The sequence below is a fragment of the Symphalangus syndactylus genome, chromosome 3 (genome assembly GCF_028878055.3).
Source record: "Symphalangus syndactylus isolate Jambi chromosome 3, NHGRI_mSymSyn1-v2.1_pri, whole genome shotgun sequence".
In the NCBI taxonomy this organism is placed as follows: domain Eukaryota; kingdom Metazoa; phylum Chordata; class Mammalia; order Primates; family Hylobatidae; genus Symphalangus; species Symphalangus syndactylus.
In genome coordinates, this window is record NC_072425.2 from 46,406,798 (window position 1) to 46,425,896 (window position 19,099).

At 43.4% G+C, this 19,099-nt stretch overlaps 1 protein-coding gene across 2 annotated transcripts in view; it reads left to right on the plus strand.

Moving 5' to 3' along the window:
• The window catches only part of GABBR2 (gamma-aminobutyric acid type B receptor subunit 2), a 415,572-nt gene that overhangs the window by 245,603 nt on the left and 150,870 nt on the right, over positions 1 to 19,099 (plus strand). For both annotated transcript variants that reach the window (XM_055271718.1, XM_055271719.2), the window contains one exon: positions 9,089 to 9,325. In XM_055271718.1, coding sequence (XP_055127693.1) covers positions 9,089 to 9,325 — 237 coding nt within the window. The remainder of the gene's footprint in view (positions 1 to 9,088; positions 9,326 to 19,099) is intronic.

The window sequence follows — 19,099 nt, forward strand, 5'->3', positions numbered from 1 at the left end:
CTTAATATCAAAGTCTTCCAATCCATGAATTGTGTATATCCCTGCATTTAGTTAGGTCTTCCTTAATTTCTCTCAGGAATGTTTTATAGTTTTCTGTGTAGAATTATTGTGCATATTGGCTGGGCACTTTGGCTCACATCTGTAATCCCAGCACTTGGGGAGGCCGACGCAGGTGAATCACTTGAGGTCAGGAGTTCAAGACCAGCCTGGCCAACATAGTGAAACCCCATCTCTATTAAAAATACAAAAATTAGCCAGGCATGGCGGCACATGCCTGTAGTCTCAGCTACTTGGGAGGCTGAGGCAGGAGGATCGCTTGAACCCAGGAGGCGGAGGTTATAGTGAGCCAAGATTACATCACTGCATTGCAGCCTAAGCAACAAAGTGAGACTCCATCTCAATTAAAAAGAAGAAGAAAAAAGAATTATTTTACTTATTTTGTTTATTTCTAGGCATTTGATATATTTTGATGAACATATGTGCACATTACTATTGGGTGCATACTTGGGGTGGAAATCTGAGTCAGAGTAGCCATATGTTCAGCTTTAGTAGACTCTGTGACAAACAGCTTTCTAAAGTGGTTATACCAATTTACACATCCGCCAGCAGTGATTGAGAGTTCCAGTTGGTTCACATGCTCAACAACTTTTGGTGTGTCGGCTTTTTAATTTTAGCCAACCTAGTGGGTGTGTAGTGGTTGATGTCTTGTTTTAGATTAAATTTGCATTTCCCTGATGACTAATGAAGTTGGACATGTTTTTATATCTTCATTGGCCATTTTGATATCCTTTTTTGTGAATTGCCCATTCAAGTCTTTTGCCCATTTTTCCTGTTGGATACTCTGCCTGTTTCTTACTGATTTGTAGAATTTCTTTTTAGATTCTGGATATGAATTATTTGACAGTTATATGTATTATTTATATCTTCTCCTATTCTGTGGCTTATCTTTTCACTCTCTTGATATATTTTGATGAATAGATATTCCTAATCTTAATGTAATCCAATTTATTAGTCTTCTTTGTGATTAGTATATTTGTGCCTTGTTTAAGCATTTTAAGGATGGGGAGAAAAAAAGGTTGGAAAATAAGAAATGAACATATGAGACACATGGGATATGTTGAAAAAGTATAATATATGTATAACTGTGTCCTGGAAAGGGAGGAAAAAGAGACTAGGCAGAAGCAGTATTTGGTTTTGTTATTTTATTTTTTTCTGAAAATCACCCTGTCTTGATGATTTGGTTTGGATGTTTGTCCCCTCCAAATCTCATGTCAAAATGTAATTCCCAATGTTGGAGGTAGGGACTGGTGAGAAGTGATTGGATCATGGGAGTGGATCCCCCTTGAATGGTTTAGCATCATCCCTTTGGTAGCAAGTGAGTTCTCACCCTGAGTTCATGTGAGATCTGGCTGTTTAAGGTGTGTGGCATCTTCCCCCTTGCTCTCTTGCTCCATTCTTGCCATGTGCCACACCTACTCCCCTTTGGCTTCTGCCATGATGGAAAGCTTCCTGAGGCCCTTACCAGAAGCAGATGCCAGCACCATGATTCTTGATTCTGCACCTGCAGAATCATGAGCCAATTAAGCTTCCTTTCTTTGTAAATTATCTAGCCTCAGGTATTTCTTTATAGCAATGCAAGAACAGCCTAATACACCCACCCACACTCGTGAAGATATTTTCCTATCTTGTCATTTAGAAGTTTTGTTATATCTTTCACATTTAGACATAGAATTTACTTGAAATTAATTTTATGTATGGTCTGAAATAAGATATTTAATTTTATGAATAATCAATTGGTTCAGGACTATTGAAAAGGCCATAATCCCCCATCCCACCACTCATGCTACAGTGTCACCTTTGTCATAAATTAAATAACTGCATATAGTGTGGATCTATACACAAGCTTCTGAACTTCCATTTGTCTTCCTTTGGTCTACTTACCTATCTTTTAATCAATATCACCCTGTTTTAATTACTGAAGTATGATTTGATACCTTGTAGTATAAATCCATAATCTTTGTTCTTCCTTAAGATTTTCTTGGATGTTCTTGGCACTGATGTCATTTTTCATTTAGATCTACTAACACATTTACACTTCCTATTACTTTTTTCCTTCACACATTTCTGTTTTTCTGCTTATTATTACTATTATTTTTCTGCCAGAAGAACTTCTCCTTGGTCTTTCTTTTACTGTTGCTCTTCTGGAAGCAAATCTTTCAAGTGTCTGGCTGTCTGAAATTTATTTTACCTTTAATATTGAGAGATGTATTGACTAGATAGAGGATTTTAGATGGCCTGTTATTTTCTTTTGGCACTGAAGAGGTCATTCCATTGTCTTCTGGCTTCCATTGTTTCTATTAAGTCAGCTGTCTGACTTATTGCTCTTTTGAAGTAATGCATCTTTTTTTCTCTAGTTACTTTTAAGATTTTGTTTTTGATTTGGTCTTTGGCAGTTTTACTACACTGTGCTGAAGTGAACTTTCCTTTGTGTTCGTCTTGCCTGGAGTTCATAGAGCTCCATAGGATTTCATGGATCTGTGGATTGATGTGTGTTGGGGAAATAGAATAGCATCCATTGAAATATTGCTTCTGTCTAGTCTCTCTTTTCTCACCTTGCAGGACACAATTATACATATATTATACTTTTTCAACATATTCCATATATCTCTTATGTTCATTTCTTATTTTCCAAACTTTTTTTCTCCTTATGTTTCAATCTGAATACAAACCTGTATTCAATTCACTAATCTACTTTCTGCTATGTCTAATATGTTGCTTCACCTATCTATTGAATTCTTTATTTCAATTGTTGCATTTTTTATTTTTAGAATTTTTATGCCTTTTCTTTTATAGTATTCAGTTCTCTGATGACATTCTGCATCTTTTAATCAATTTTCTTGAACATATAAACCTTGCTGTTTTATATTATTTTATTTTATTTTATTTTATTTTAGAGATAGAGTCTTGCTCTGTGACCCAGGCTGGAGTGCAGCGGTGTGATCTTGGCTCACTGCACCTCCCAGGTTCAAGCAATTCTCTTGCCTCAGCCTTCTAAGTAGCTGGAATTACAGGTGCCCGCCACCATGCCTGGCTAATTTTTTTCCCATGTTGGCCAGGCTGGTCTTGAACTCCTGACCTCAGGTGATCTGCCCACCTCAGCCTTCCAAAGTGCTGGGATTACAGGCATGAGCCACCATTCCCGCCAACCTTGCTATTTTGAAGTTCATGTCTAATAATGTCAAGATTTGGATCACCTATGAATTTGTTTCCATTCCATATACTTTTCTTTTTCTTCCTTGCTTTTCTTTTAAAACAATTATCTGGCACTATTTCCTGGTGTACCTAGTACATTTTGATTAAATGCATGTGTATGAAAAATTGTAGAGACTACAGGTAGTACTTTCTTTCTCCAGGGAAAATGTATTACTCTTCAAGCAAGTAGTTAGAGTAGTAGCAAATTGCCTTAATCCAGTAAAGAACTGAGATGATTCCAGGTTCAGTTTTAGTTTTTGCAAGGCCCAGTCTATTTTGGTTTGCCCTGATTCCTAGTGTTTGACCCTTCAATGTTCTCAACTGAAATCCTGGGATATTTACTGACCCTGGACTCCAATTTTTATTTTCCCAATACTATTAAACTCCAAATAGTTCTGTTTGTTTTCTTGGCTCTTTTGCTTGGCTTCTCAGCCTCTTGCTTTATGCAGCTTAATTACCAAATATTTTAAGTAAAAATGCCAGTCTTAATACCAGGCTCACTTTTTTATGGTTCCCTTTACTCTGGCACCTTGGCCATGCAAGTCTTGCTACCTTGGTAGCCCAGAACTACAGTTTTTGGCTTTCTATCCCTGAGGGACTGCTGAAAACTCTGATCCAATGCTTTCTGTTTCTGTGACTAGCCTTCTTACTTACAAATCAGAAAATGCCTCAAAAGGAAAACAGCAAAGAATTTGGGGCCCATCTCAGAGCATTTCTCTTCTCTCCAGAATGATGGATTCTCAGTCCTAGCTGTCCTGGTTGTTTTCTGATGTCTTTGAATAGCTATTTTAATATTTTATTCTGCTTTTCTAAATGTTCTTGATGGGAGCTTTGGTCTGATATAAGCGATTTCATCATAGAGTGGAAGTCTGAACTGAGATTATTTTGCTTAAAAGAAGGAGAATGCATTAGAAAAAGGGAGGCATCTCCCTGTCTTTGGCTTTTTGAGGGGCTGTTGTGTATAAAAGGAGCAGACGTGTATTGTGGCTCCACAGGAACATGTAGCATGCGAATACAAGTTTCAGGGAGAGAGGCGCAAACTGCATCTGGAAGAACAGTCTTCTCAACATCAGCCATTCCCTAAGTGGAAAGTTCTGCCTGAGAGACATAGTGAGCTTCCCAATACTGGAGGAGTATAAGAAGAAACTCAGCAAACACCCGGAAGTTGCTACTGAAAATATCCAATGATTATCCAATAATCAGATTGCAGGAGGGACTTCATCAGTGGTTACCAATTTTTGTATGCTTGAAATCTGAGAAGGTTTTTAAAAATACAGATTCCTAAGTTAACTCACTCACTGATATACTGAACCAAAATGTAGCCCTGGCATCTGTTCTTTTGTGTGTTTTTTGTTTTTGAGATGGAGTCTCACTCTGTCACCCAGGCTGGAGTGCAATGACGCAATCTCGGCTCACTGCAACCTCTGCCTCCTGGGCGCAAGCGATTCTCATGTCTCAGCCTCCTGAGTAGCTGGGATTACAGACACCTGCCACCACACCCAGCTAACTTTTTGTATTTTTAGTAGAGATGGGGTTTTGCCAGGTTGGCCAGGCTGGTTTTGAACTCCTGACTTCAGGTGATCTACCTGCCTCGGCCTCCCAAAGTGCTGAGATTATAGGCGTGGGACACTGTGCCCGGCCCTTGGCATCTGCATTTTTAGCAACCTTCCCAAGTGATCTACAAACCGCAGCATAGGAACCAGCAAACTAAATATTCTCTCGTGTACTTCCAAATGAGACTCTGTGATTCGAATCTCCCACAGAGATGCCAGCGAGAAAGTCTGCCAGTTTCACCTCTGTGGGGATCAGTTGCAGATGTGGAAGAGGATGTATCCTTCTCCTGCCCTCTCTTCTGTCCATGAGGCTCCCCTCTCCCAGGAAGAAGGACTCAGCTCATTTCTGTTGGGATGACAGACTCATAAAGTTTAGTCACATTGTAGGTTAGCAAGCTTGTGTGGGCTAGCCTTGGAACCTAACCACTATTTATAACATAGTGTCTGTGGGAAAATATGTTCCAAGTTCCAACAAATGCCTTTAAAAAATATGCCGGAGACCAACCTATCAGTAATTGGGACTATCTGCATAAGTTATTTTCTCAGAAACTTTTAGCATCTCACGATAAACTTGACCTCAGAGGATGGTAATTAATCAGCATTTGGTGTCAGCTTTACAGTGGAAGAAATTCTTCTGCCCTGAATAATTGGAGGCCCACTTTAAGAACAACTATTACTTTTTCTCCAACAATTGTGAATGTGTTTCTTCCTGCTGTCATTGTCTTGCCCAAGGGAGTTGGTGCTGGCATCACATGGGAACAATGATGAATGGCCTGGGATATCATGTGGCAGCAATGACTTCTTTAACCTGGTGCTTGCAAAGACAGCAAGAACTGAGGTCACCTTTCAGGGCTTAGCTACACCTGTGTCCCATTCCAAGGACTCTACCCACAGAAATCTGGTAAAGAGCTGTGATTCCAGTGTTCTTGGCCCTCCTCCTGATCCTTGTATCTGGGAAGGACAGTTTTTTGAGATAGATGAATTTCCAAGTGGCATATGTAAAGTTTATATAGGGACTTTTGTTGACCTCAAGGCCAAGTCCAATAGACAATATGATCTTGATCCCCTTAGTGTCCCACAAAACAAAACAAAACTGTATCAAGGAAGTTTAAAATTACACTCAGTTACCACCCGGTGAGACCACACTGGGAATGTTCACCTCAAGTCTGGACCTCCCACTTTTAAAGCATCATAGAAACCTTGAAGGCTGCTCCAGTGTGGTGTTCTGGTCAGGGAGGTGGTGTAGAAATGTCATCTGAATGTAATCATTAGGTTGAACAATGGAATTCAAAAATGGACAGCACCAACCCTTGAATGCCATTGCGTGCACTGGAGAAAGCTCATAGGAGCAAAATCCAAAAGAGAAGTCAAAGGGGCCTCATTTCTGTGATGCTTAACACAATTAATTAGAGAAACACACATCCAAGTACTATTTAAATCCTTTTAAAATGGTCAGTAGTTAACAACCAGAAATAGACACAAATCACATTTTAAAAATCAAAGAAAATATAGCCAAGTAGTAAAACATGGAAAAATAACAAGGAGACATTAAAACAAAACATTAAATGATGTGACATCACCATAGCAAGATGGTATAGGAAATTCACCTAAAAAATTAAGATTGCTGGTTAATATTTAAAATAAGCTCATTCTAATCATTAAAGAAATGCAAATTAAGATTAAAAGAATACTTTTTTCTTAACAAATACATATGTTTTTCTTAATAAACTGACAATTGAGTTAAAAATTAAAATACCTATTGTCAAGGATGCAGGGAAATGAATACTTTCATACACAGTAGGATTACAACTTTTTGTATTTGGGAAGAACAATTGTGCTCTACAATGTGTGAATAGGTGTGCTCCTGTGTTTTACAGACAGAGAAACAGGCCTAAAAAGGGCCTAAACAGGTATTGTTTGAGATTCTGGTGGTACCTCAGTGATCAAGACAGATCACATCTCCGACCTCATGGAGCTTAATTCTAGGTGGGTGGGGAGGGAGGAGTGAAACCACAGACCATAAGCAAGTAAAAACATAAGGAGGAAAATTGCAGGGAGTGACAAGTGCAATAAAGAAGATAAAAATCCCTGGCCTCAGGCTGGGGGCTTTTACAACGGGTGGGTCAAGGAAGCCATCCCTGAGAAGTGACAGGTGCTGACCTTTGAATGCTGAGAATTATCATGCCAATAGCTGGGCAAGGAGCTTTCTGGCAGAGAAACAGCTTGTGCAAAGCCCTGAGGTGCAAGCCAACTTGATGTGATCAAGGGACCCAAAAGGTTTAAAGAGAGAGAGCTTTGTAGTGGACTGTTTCCTCCTTCTCCAGGCGGAGTGAAAGTGGTGGGGATGACTATGAGCTTCAAGAGCCAGCGGGCGTGGAGTGTGGGTGGGTGCAGGAATGTGAGTAACAGGACAAACTCAGGGAGCTGAGCTGGGCTAGAAATGCTGGTCTCTTTGAGGAACCTGGGATTTGGGGGGAGTTTCTGCCCACTGTGTATCTTGAGTGATGAGCAGAGTGTTGGTAGCTAGAGAGGATGCATTTCCAAGGAAAGCTGCAAACAGATCAAACCTGAGCCTTCCAGGAGGACCCTGAAACAGGGGGAGGCAGACTCCAGGCCAGGACTCATTCACATTTGGTCATACAGAATTCATTGCCTGCAAGGTCCACAGCCGGAGGCTCTTGGCACTCACCCCCAGGCATCTGTGTGGGTGACCCCGCAAGAGACTTGGCTTCTTGGCCCCGGTGGGCTCCAGCCATGCAAGACACAGTCTTTGATGGCCCAGCTCCACCGCCTTCCTTAAAAACACTAGACATGGCCCAAACAACTTGTGGTGGTTTTCAAAAAGCAATTATGACTTTAGAAATCAAAGAGGAAAGAAGTAATCAAGATGAAATGGGAAGGTAGTCTGGTGCCACTCACCCCCACCCCCCAACACGTGCACACACACACACAGACACACAGGCTGTGTAACCTTGGACATGTCTCTGCATCTCCCTGTGCCTCAGGCTGTAGACTGACTGAGTGCCTGTGACTGTCCCTAAGGGGCCCTTCTCAGTATAAACTGACAAAGAGTCAATTGTCCAGTGTGTGATTTTTCCCCAAGGAGGGTTTTTCCAAAGACCAAGTCGAGGGCCCTGATGACATTTCTGGCAGAGGAGTTCAGAAGTGATTTGAAAAAAGACCCATGAAGAAGCTGAGGGTAATGGGTCCCCCAGGGTGGCATTCATCTGGAAGTGCAAGTTCCAAGGTCTGGAGTAAAAAGGCAGTTTCGTTACTTTGTGGCCACAATCAAAATGTTAATATCACCAATGAAATTCCTTTATGAAATTCAGCTCAATGGGAGAAAAAAAAATCTTTTTTTCAATGCTGGCCTATTCAGACTGTTATATTATGGAAGGTAGATAGAATAGCAGGAGGGATGGATGCTGCCTGACACCTGAGCAACTGGGCCTTGCCCTGGGTCCCGTGCTCTAAGAGGTCCTCATTCAGGCCCCTCGGGGCCCAGAATCTGCAAGCCCACTCAGACCTGCACCGCTTCCAGCTTCCAGACTGTGCCCTGAATTCTCAGGCCATAAGCTGGAGCCACTTCCAGGGTCTAGGGAGCCTCTTGCCCCAGCTCTTGAGGATAGACTGTGCCTTTGAGGGTACAGGGAGCTACTGATGCTGGAAGGGGAAGGAGGTGTGGACTGAGCCTGGCTGGGCTGCAGGATGGAGAGGGGTGGGAAGGGAAGGGGAGGGGTGGGCTGAGCAGCACACAGTCAGCTCCCTCTGTGCTGCTGAAACTCAGAGAAGTCCCAGAATTCTGAATTTCAGCTTGGCCTTCCAGATCCCTAGGAAGGTGTATTTATTATGATGAGGAGATAGAGAATATTTTTGAACAGTTTGTTCATATGCTATAACTTTAATATTCAGACATATGGGATATGGGCCTCTACCTCACCCCAGGCCCTGCAAGTTTAGCAGGAAAGGCCTGGTTAGGGTGTATTATCCCCTCTCTCTAGTCTTGCCAAAAGACAGGGTTTAAATCTCAGTCTTGTCACTCACTAGCTTTGTGGCACTAAGCAAGTTGACCCCCCTGAAAATGGGGGGTCTGTAAAATGGTCACAATAACAGTACCCACTTTATGAGGTTGTTGTGAGGGTTAAATGAGATAATGCACATAGTGTCTAGCACTGTACCTGGCACCCTGTGGGCATTGAAGAATAGCAGCTTTTCTCGGCATCAGGCACCTGATGTCCCTGCCGAGTATAACTTGGGATTCCCCCAATCCCCTGTTTTTCCAGACTCCACAGCAGTATGAGAGAGAGTACAACAACAAGCGGTCAGGCGTGGGGCCCAGCAAGTTCCACGGGTATGCCTACGATGGCATCTGGGTCATCGCCAAGACACTGCAGAGGGCCATGGAGACGCTGCATGCCAGCAGCCGGCACCAGCGGATCCAGGACTTCAACTACACGGACCACACGCTGGGCAGGATCATCCTCAATGCCATGAATGAGACCAACTTCTTCGGGGTCACGGTCAGTCCCACGCCTCTGGGCCGTTTTCCTTAGTGTTCCTTGTAAACATGCAAAGCAAAAGAGGGGCTGTTACAAGCTTTCTGTTATGCGATCTGTTATCTCTGATCATTGAAGTAACTAATTGCAGGCCCTAGGATTGCAGGGCTGTTCAGACAAGGGGCAGGGACAGTGCGTGCTCTCAGACACACTGGGAAAATGCTTCTCTATGACTCATGGATAAGAAAGGGCATAGAGCCAGGTACTTGCTGAAGGTAGGCTTTCACTCTGCTACAAAAATGGTTGAAAAGTGTTCTGTCCTTTTGGCTATTTACATTTTAGAGCAGTGGCTCTGTGCTCCCTGGCATAGTACCTGGCTTCAAGCTGCTAAACTACCTCCTGTTATGAAGATGTGAAAAGTTTTTTTGTCATTGAATATAAACAATTAGCATACACAGATAGCCTTTTCAATCTCCATGTGAATTTAGGATGAACTATGTATGACATGGTGCTGTAAATTCTTCCTCTCGTGGACTAATTTTGGTGACCATCTTTCTGTCTCTGCAGTCTCTTAAGCAGATTGACTATGATGCATGCCACATTCAAGTTTAATTGTGTAATAAAACAGTTTTCTTTCTGTTCTAAAAAGAAAGAAAAGAAAAAGAAAGAAAGGGCATAGAGGCTGGGCACGGTGGCTCACACCTGTAATCCCAACACTTTGGGAGGCCGAGGCGGGTGGATCACCTGAGGTTAGGAGTTCGAGAGCAGCCTGACCAACATGGTGAAACCCTTTCTCTACTAAAAATACAAAATTAGCTGGGCATGGTGGCGCATGCCTGTAATCCCAGCTACTCGGGAGGCTGAGGCAGGAGAATCACTTGAACCTGGGAAGCAGAGGTTGCGGTGAGCTGAGATCACGTCATTGCACTCCAGCCTGGGCCACAAGAGCGAAACTCCATCTCAAAAGAAAAAAAAGGTCATAGAGAGTTGACTGCGCACACAGTGCAGGCGCAGTTTACCAGATGGTGGGCTGGGGTGGGCCAGGAGAAGCTCTGGACCCAAAATCAGGTTCAAATCCTGGGCCTTCATTTACAAGTTACCTTCTTTGAACTACAGTTTTCATTCACACAATGGAAATCATACTTATCTTGTAAGCTAGTTTTAAAGATTACACATTACATAATATAACTTGTTAATATTTATTGAGCAAGCTACCTGCTCTGAGCCTCAAGTTTCTCATCTGGGAAATGGGGATAATAATATAAATCTTGCATGGAAGTTGGGAAAATAAGCAATGATAATATGGCTAATACTTCTTGATTGCATATTATGTGCTAGACATTGTGCTAAGTGCATAATGTAGTTAGACTCAATAATGTATGCCTAGTGCTAGGCACATAGCAGGCACTCAATAAATGCTATTGTTACTGTTAATAATGATTACACTGTATCCTTATGCCGTTCATAGGAAGTAGGTGCTCTTATTATTCCCATGAACAGTGAAGAACCTGGAACTCAGAGTATTTAAGTACTATAGTGAATCAGGGTCAAGTGGGATTTGAACTTGGGTCTAGCTCTTAATTGCTGCAGAAGGTAGTGACCTTCTGGTAATGGACCAAAGTGGTAGTTATTCGTCACTGTCTCTGCTCCAGAAAATATGGAAAATTCATCTGAAGAATAGGTTGAGTGGGCTAAAGTGCTGTCCTGTGTTCTAATTTAAAGATTCAGAGTAGAGTCAGTCTGTCTTGAGGAATTAAGGGTAGATAAGCTGAGCTGGCTGGGGCATTTCTTGAAAATGCATATTCATGCATGCGTGTGCTGAGGCTTGTATTGTTGGTCTGGTGGGCCGGAACCTGTGCAGGTGCTGAAGGTGTGGATAATGGTGTGGATGCCAAGGTAAGATGGGCTCCCTGTCCTAGAGCCTGTGGCTCACATGCACGGGCAAGACCTAGACAAAAACAATGAGATGTTAAAAGTGCTTGGCACTGTGGGAGAAACTATTTGAGCCCAAGCCCGAGCCCAGAGGGATTTCTGTGACTTTTAGTGAAAAAGTCAGGGTAGGTTTTTTTGGAAGAGGTGGCATTTGACCCATGCCTTGAACTGTGGGCAGGAATTAGACATGAAGACAGGGGCTGGCCAGAGGGAGCATGGTGAGCAAGGGAGAAATGCAAGAGGGAGGGAAGGACAGTTAGTTGGGCTAGAATACTGGGAAGCTGGATGAGGAGGCTGGGAAGGGAAGTTGGGGTCCAGTTCTGCAGGGACATGCTAAGGAGACTGGCCTTTATCTTCCAGGCCAACCATTCCCAAAGTGTGGTCTGCATCATCTGGGAGCTTGTTAGAGATGCACATTCCCAGGCCCCACACGGGCCCATTAAATCAGAACCTCTCAGGGTGGGGCCCAGCCATCTGTGTTTTAACAAACCCTGCAGGTGGTTCTAATGCACACCAGGGTTTGAGACCACTGCGGGGGGCAGTGGGGAGGCACCGAGGTGGCACTGAGGTTTGCTCAAATGAAGTCGATTTCCAAAATCCCTGAGCAGAGCCATTCTGGACTAAAGGCTCTGAGAAATTCACTCCCACAATGTATCGGCGAAGTCCATTTTTGTAGCGCAGCCTAGATTCAAGCTGGAAACTTTTAACAGCTTTCCTCAGACCAGTAGCTTAAAGAATTATTTTTATTCTCAGAACTCCTTGTTATAAAATCTCACATGGAGCCTGGTATATAAAACAGATTAAAGAAGAGCTTCTCAGTTGAACAGAGAAGGAGCCCTGAACTCTGCCTGTTCAGCCCCCTCTTCCTGCAGCCCCCTCCCCACCCCTGCAGCCCCTGAGATCCCTCCCTCAGAAATGCTGGACAGAACACCCATCAAAATACCTTCAAAGTCCTTTCTCCTCATCCTACAAGTTCATGGACTGAGACTCAGAGAGGAGTGGGATTCGCCCAGGGTCCCACGGGTAGCATTTTGGCAAGGCTGTTTCAAAATGAATTCAAAGTATCCAAAGCTGAAATGGATGAATAGAGAGCTACAGAATCTATAAAGCATTTTGCCATCCTTCATAATCCTAGAACTCTGCATTTTGCCTAGGTGCCTGATAGATCTTTGTTGGAGATCATTTATAACCACTTCTAAATGCTCCCTTTCATCTAAGCCAAATAATACATAATCCTTACTTGATGAGCAATTAGATAGACTGCCTGAAATGTTCTCCATGGCTTGAGGATGAGTTTCTTTTTAATGGGAAATTCCTTGGCACCTATTTATGTCTGCTCCAGCTTGTGACTCAGAATTCGGTGAACATCAGAACTGAAAGTCATCTTAAATAGCCTCAAATTCAATGCTTTTGTGGTGTAGATGAGTGTCTGAGGTCCAGAAAAGGAAAATGACTCCTTCAGAGCCAGGCAGCAAGATGGTTTGGCAGAGCTGGAATGGTAGCTGGACAGGCCCTGCCTCCACCCCCTCAACACCATCTCCCTTTTCTTTGCATAAGTGTCCCTTTAGTGGAGACAGACCGCAACAGTGAAACAGTCCTGCACTCCATGTTACCTTCCTCCTATCCCCTTTGTCACATATTAATAGGTGCTTGTCACTGGGTTGTAGACAGGTTTCGTTAAAATTGTCTTCTGGTCACAGCAAAAAGGACATCTTCTGCCAAAATAAAAAGTGTCTCTGTGGTCCAAGGAGACCACAGAAGGCCAAGTTCAGCTATAAATAAAGAGTTAGAAAGGAAAACAACATGAGAGGTGGAAATAAATGGAAGCATTTTCCATTTGCTGAAGGATTTTCATTATACAGCACACACAGTATCCATTTTTCCACTCTCAGGCAGATATCTTAGTCTGGGTGCCCCCTCATTTAGCATGTTTACTATATGGGAAATCGTTTAAACACATTAAATTAATTATATCCATGACTCAATTTCAATTGATTCAATATGCACACTCTCTGCCGGGAGCTGGGCCAGTGGTCCTGGCTTGGCATGTGGATGAAGAAATGTCTTCCATGCATCCTAGGTTGGGAATCCACCTTAACTCAAGGCGAGTTCTGTTTTATCTTCTTAGAAGCTCTGCTCCCAGTGACTCTCTTCAGGGAACACTCTGAAGTGGGATTCCACATCCCTATGGCCCACCTATGACTTGGGGGTGCTGTACATCTCTCTGATGTCCAGCCCTGGGATTGGCCCTCCATGGTTTAGAAGTCTCAGGATGCTTCCCCTCCGCCATCCCCCTCCTCTGTCAATTATGCGACCAGGAAACTCAGGCTAGAATTGGCTATTTAAATCTCAAAAGCCCAGAGCATTCTGAGAATCCCCTTTTCTGAAAATGACAGGGCTTGGAACCCAGCTCAGCAGAGCTCATCATTAGAGCAATGATTCTTAACCTTCTAAAGGCATGAGAATCTCCCAGGGCACTTCATTTAAAATGCAGGTTCCCTGGCCCCATCCCATAACTTCTGATTCTGTGGTCTTATGGTAAAGCTCAGGAATTCACATATTAAATAGCAGTCTGAGAGATTCTTAAATAGCAACCTGAGAATTGCTTGGGGCCACACACACACACATTTTTGTGGTTTAAACCTGTTGGAAATGGATTTGCTCCTACATTCATTCACTCTTCTAGCAAGCCCTGCACTGGGTGTATGGAGTATAGAGAGGAATAACATATGGTCCCTGGCCCCAGGAGCCCCTCATTCAATAGCAGTGGGAATGGACAAGTAGAGGAACAATTCCTAGGCAGTATCCATGGTCTGTCCAAGGCCTCTGGAGGAAAGACCAAGGAGCCATCTTAACTTGCTGGATCAATAATTGCAAGGTAGCCATCCTGTGGGGAACCCTCCTGTGCATGTGGTGGGAGCAAGGATGCAATACCAGGGCCCCTCTTCCCAATGCTCAATGCATCAGTGCACTGTAGCTGAACAGACTCCTTTCATTTGGCTTTCCTAATCAAGATGCACTAAATTCTTCGTCAGGAGACCATAACCTTTCAGCACATGCTTGGAAACACTGGCTAAGCCTTCAGGTGAAAATCAAAGCCTTAAAGTTCTTCAGGTGATCATTTTTTTAAAAAATCTTTCCAGTTTCCAGTCTCTTAAAACAAGGGTGACCTCCCAGATCTCAAGGTCGACAAATCCTTTGAGTATGTCAGGCTAAGATATGATGGCTGTTACCAGCAGTATACCCGGCTTGGTAAATGTATCTTCTGATTTGTCTTTTAAAAGGACAGCACATTGAGATTGTGGTGCCTATGACAGGCTAAATTTGCAGAATCAGCTGGGTGCAGTGGCTCCTGCCTGTAATCCTAGCACTTTGGGAGGCTGAGGTGGGTGGATCGCTTGAGCTTAGGAGTTTGTGACCAGCCTGGGCAACGTGATGAGACTTTGTCTCTACAAAAAAATACAAAATTTAGCTGGGCATGGTGGCAGGTGCCTGTAGTCTCAGCTACTTGGGAGGCTGAGGTGGGAGGATCACCTGAGCCCAGGAGGTTGTGGCTGGTTACGCCTATGTACTTCAGCCTGAGCGATAGAGTGAGACTCCATCTCAAAAATGAAATAAAATAAATTTATAGACTCTCATTTTACCTTATGAAAATTGAACCCATGCTTTTCCAGGAGTTCCTTAGAGCATGTACACTGGGTTTGGATGGGGGCTTTTAGGTGTTGAGAGCACTTGACCATAGGGAAATTGAAAGAGGCTCCTGGGGAATGTCTTGGATTATGAGAAGAGGGCTCCATTTTTGCTAAAGTTTGCTGTGACTGTCCCTCATTTTCAGTGGGTGTACTCTATGTGGGAACGATCACAGTTGGAAAGAGGGTGACCCATTAAGTTCCTCCAAATAATAGAGCCATCCTTCATCCTCTGCCCAGTGTCTCTCAACCAGCAGTGGGTCTGGACATCCTAGTGTAACATCTGTCAGGACAGGCTGGCACCCTTAGGTTCAGGCATTTCACCTCTGATGGCTATTATCTTCTAATTGGTCTCACCAAGGTGATGAAGAACAGCAGATGGTGATTTGCAGAGTTTGTTGATCCATTTGCTTTTGTTGCTGGTGAAGAGGGATCCAGGCTTAGCCAGTATACCCCTTAAAGTTTCTGCAAGATTTTAAGAAAATTATTTCTACTAAGACTCAAAAAATGCTCCTCCCACCCCCTAGACAAGTCACCACCCCACCACCCACCCTACCAACTTTTTACCTAAAAAGAGGACATCATAGAGTTAAACTCAGTTTGGTTGGAATTCCAAGTACTCCAAGTAAGGTCAAACTAGGTAGCTAGAGAAAACCAACAGGTTCCTCGTTCCAGGGGAATTTGCAATGTTGGCTCAAACCCACCTTTATTTCATACCCACTGTTGCCTCGCCCTACTGTGATCCTGGAGTTTGTGCACTTGGTTTTTTAAGTCAAAACAGATAATTTTACACACACACACACACACACACGAGTTACATATCATCTTGTTAGAGTTGTCCCATCTCTCCTGCCTGTTTGATCTTTTGGGGTCCTGGTTTTACTTTCCAATGTAGAAACTAAACTTCAGGCCTCCCACCAGCCAGACATTTGTGTCTTATATTTGATATCATCATTTACTCATAGAAGTCTTTTTTAGGTTGAATCTGGGAAAGAAATAGACAAGAAACAGGGCACTGGGAACTCCATCCAGAAATAGGGAAAACTCTGCCCAGTCAAGATTTGACACCATTTGGGCTGGTCGTTCTTCCAGTTGTGACTCTATCCCCCAGATTATCTTGATTGTGCCTGTTTCTGGACTTTGCGCCCAAGGCTGTCACTGGAGAACTTGTTAGAAGCTCTGAAACAGTCCAAATGTGGTATAACAACTGGGAGCCCTAGAACATGGGGCTCGTTCCAGTGACCCCCTGCTAGCATCCAATGCCACCCCATGGTTTCCTATTCTGAGGTCCCTTTTTCATGTTCCTTTCTTGTCTGCTGCCCGGGAGCAACAGAAAACCCATCCAGAACTTTCTCTGTGCCTCATGTGTCCCCAGCACATCCCAGACCCAGGTAGTTCCAGTGAAATTGCATCACACACAAACTTAATGTAGGAGCTGATTTGAGACTCTAATCTCTCTCCCTCTATTCTCTGGCTAACCAGCTCACCCTCAAACTCAGATGAAATGTACCACTGCCCAGGACATGGCAGTGATCAACTATAACAAGAATTGCAAATTTGAAAAGTCAAGTAAAAAGAGGTCACAGTGTATGTATCTCTTAGAGCTGTGTGACCTTGGAGAAGTTATTTACGTCTCTGTGCTTCAGTTTCCTCATTTGTAGAGTGGAGGTAAATATTTCTTCTTTCAAAGTGTTGTTGTGGGAAATAACAATGTTTAGTACCTAAGAACTACATCATCATTATTGCTATCATTATTACTACTGCTATTAAGATGGTTACTTTACAAAGAACAGAGTCTGTGTGGGTCTAATCAAGACCCAGCAAACAATCATTGCATACCTATGAGGTACCATTCTGTTTCATATATATAATCTCATTTCACCCTCTTAACAATAAACAAATCTATTAACTTGTATGAAGGATGGAGTGGTTTAATATCCAAACAGAACCAAGTAAACTCTGCCTCTAAGCAAGAACACTTGAGTTCTCTCCTGTGGCCATTCACTCTAGGGATTTGAAAATTACCTTAATGTGGAAGGCGTCTGCTCTCAGCTCTCCCTCCTCTTCCTCCCTTCTGACTAGCTCAGTGCTCCAGCAGCCCTAAGCATTACCACTCAGCATTATACACAAAGGCTAATTGCAGCAGATGCTGGTGGTGTCCCATCCAGATCTCCTGAGCTCAGTTTCAGAGGGCTGCTTAGGTTTGCCCATCCCCCAGCTGCTGCAGGTGCCCCTGCTAATGGTTCACACCTGCTGCCTTCCCCACAGTCCCTACAGGATTGGGTGATTGGTGCCTCCTGCCTGGAGGTGCCTGGGAATTACACCCACCCCATCAGCCTGCAGCAGTGACCTATGCATTGGTACAACACCCAGTGCAATTTACCCTCCAGGGCTTCCAACCAGAACAAGCTGAGGCTCACCTTCATCTTAAACCACATCTGAGCATGGCCTCTTCCATTTTCTTCTCTCCCTTACAGGTTTCTTCTGAGAACACATCGTTAACAAATTACTGCCATGTGATTCCCTGTCCTAGGCTTTGTTTCTGGAGGACCCCATCTAAGACACCCATGTGTATTTATGGGAAATTTAAGCATTTTCAAGAGAAAATTTTTACTGTAATCTTATAGTTACCATATGTGTAACTTTAGAACCAATGGTCCTCCTTACCCCCCCCCCCACACCAGGTTGGAGGGTTCTGGACTCTTCTGCCTCGTCCCTGGTGCGTTTTGCCTGCACCCCTGCCCATTGCAGTAGCTGGTAGGAGAGCCATATTCGTCTCCTCCAACGAATTAGTATCTCCCAGATTTGCAGGGACCACAGCCCTTCCTTTCTCTGATCCCCTCATACTTCACCTGGCCCTTTATGCCTGGTAGAAGCTCAATAATCCCTGGTAACCTCTAGTCAATGTTGTTGGATTAAATTCACACATGATTGAGAAATTCACACTTTTCTACTCTGTTGCCTTCCAGGCATCTATAAACTAAAAAGACTTTTTCAACCCAATAATTAGAACTGACAACAGAAGTATTAACAGGACTTAGATTTCTTGAATCTGCTAATAGTGATTACCAAATTCTTGCTGTGATGCCTGGTATCAGTAATTCACACAAGGTCACGTGCATGTGTGTGTGTGTGCGCGTGTGCATGTGCATGTGCACGCATGCGTTGGAGGAATCCCTTCCTGAGGCAGCATAAAAACTCATCCCTTATTCCCCTCCCAATCTCTCATTTCTCCCATAAGCAACTCTCTGGGGCTCAAATCCCAGGGCTTGTGCAGCAGAAGCAATTGCTGATGGGCCCTCTGTGGCTTCAGATTGTCAGAAACATTTTCGAGAGGTAATTGCTAGTAATAAACAACAACTATAATAATAATAATCCTTGCTGTGTGACTGCCCTGTTTACAGAGTACATTTATAGTCTCTCCCATCTTCCTTCCTTAATGCAATTACATTTATTCACTCATGCTAATAATAGTTATCAATTAATGAGCTCCTACTGTATCCCAGGAAGCATTCTAAGCACTTTTCCCTTATTATTGAATATGGTGGGGATGTACAATTCCCAGTCCCTGGTACACTCCTCCAGTGAGCTGCATCTGGCTTGCTTACCTATGTCAGGTCTCTCCCCTCCTCTCCCCTTCCCAGTGAGACCTAACCTGACACCCTACTTTAAATTGCAACTCCCTCCCCATCCACCCAGCCTCCCTCTACTCATTCTTCTCCACAACAGCTAGCCCCATCTGACATACTACATATTTACTTATTTATTGTCTGTTTTATTTTCTGCTTTATCTCTAAGGCTCAGAACTGGGTGCCTGGGACATAGTAGGTGCCTGATAAATATTTGTCTAGTGAACAGATGATTTAAATAATTAATGACCATGTCATAGATTAAAGAAACAGGCTCAGCAAAGTTCAATGATTTACTCAAGATCTTACAGGTAGTAAGTGAGAGTTTATGCAAGGCTACCAAGTCTGACTGACTCAAAGTCCATATTCTTAAGCATTTAGGTATCCAATTAATTCAACCAGCATTCCCTGCACCTCCAGTAAGCCAGACCAGGGCCAGGTAGGAGTAGTAAAATGTAAGGTTTTGCCCCCAAGGGGCTCACAGTGGGAACAACCAGGTGAGATGCATCAGAGAGAGAGCAGGTACTACCATCCCCATATTAATAGTG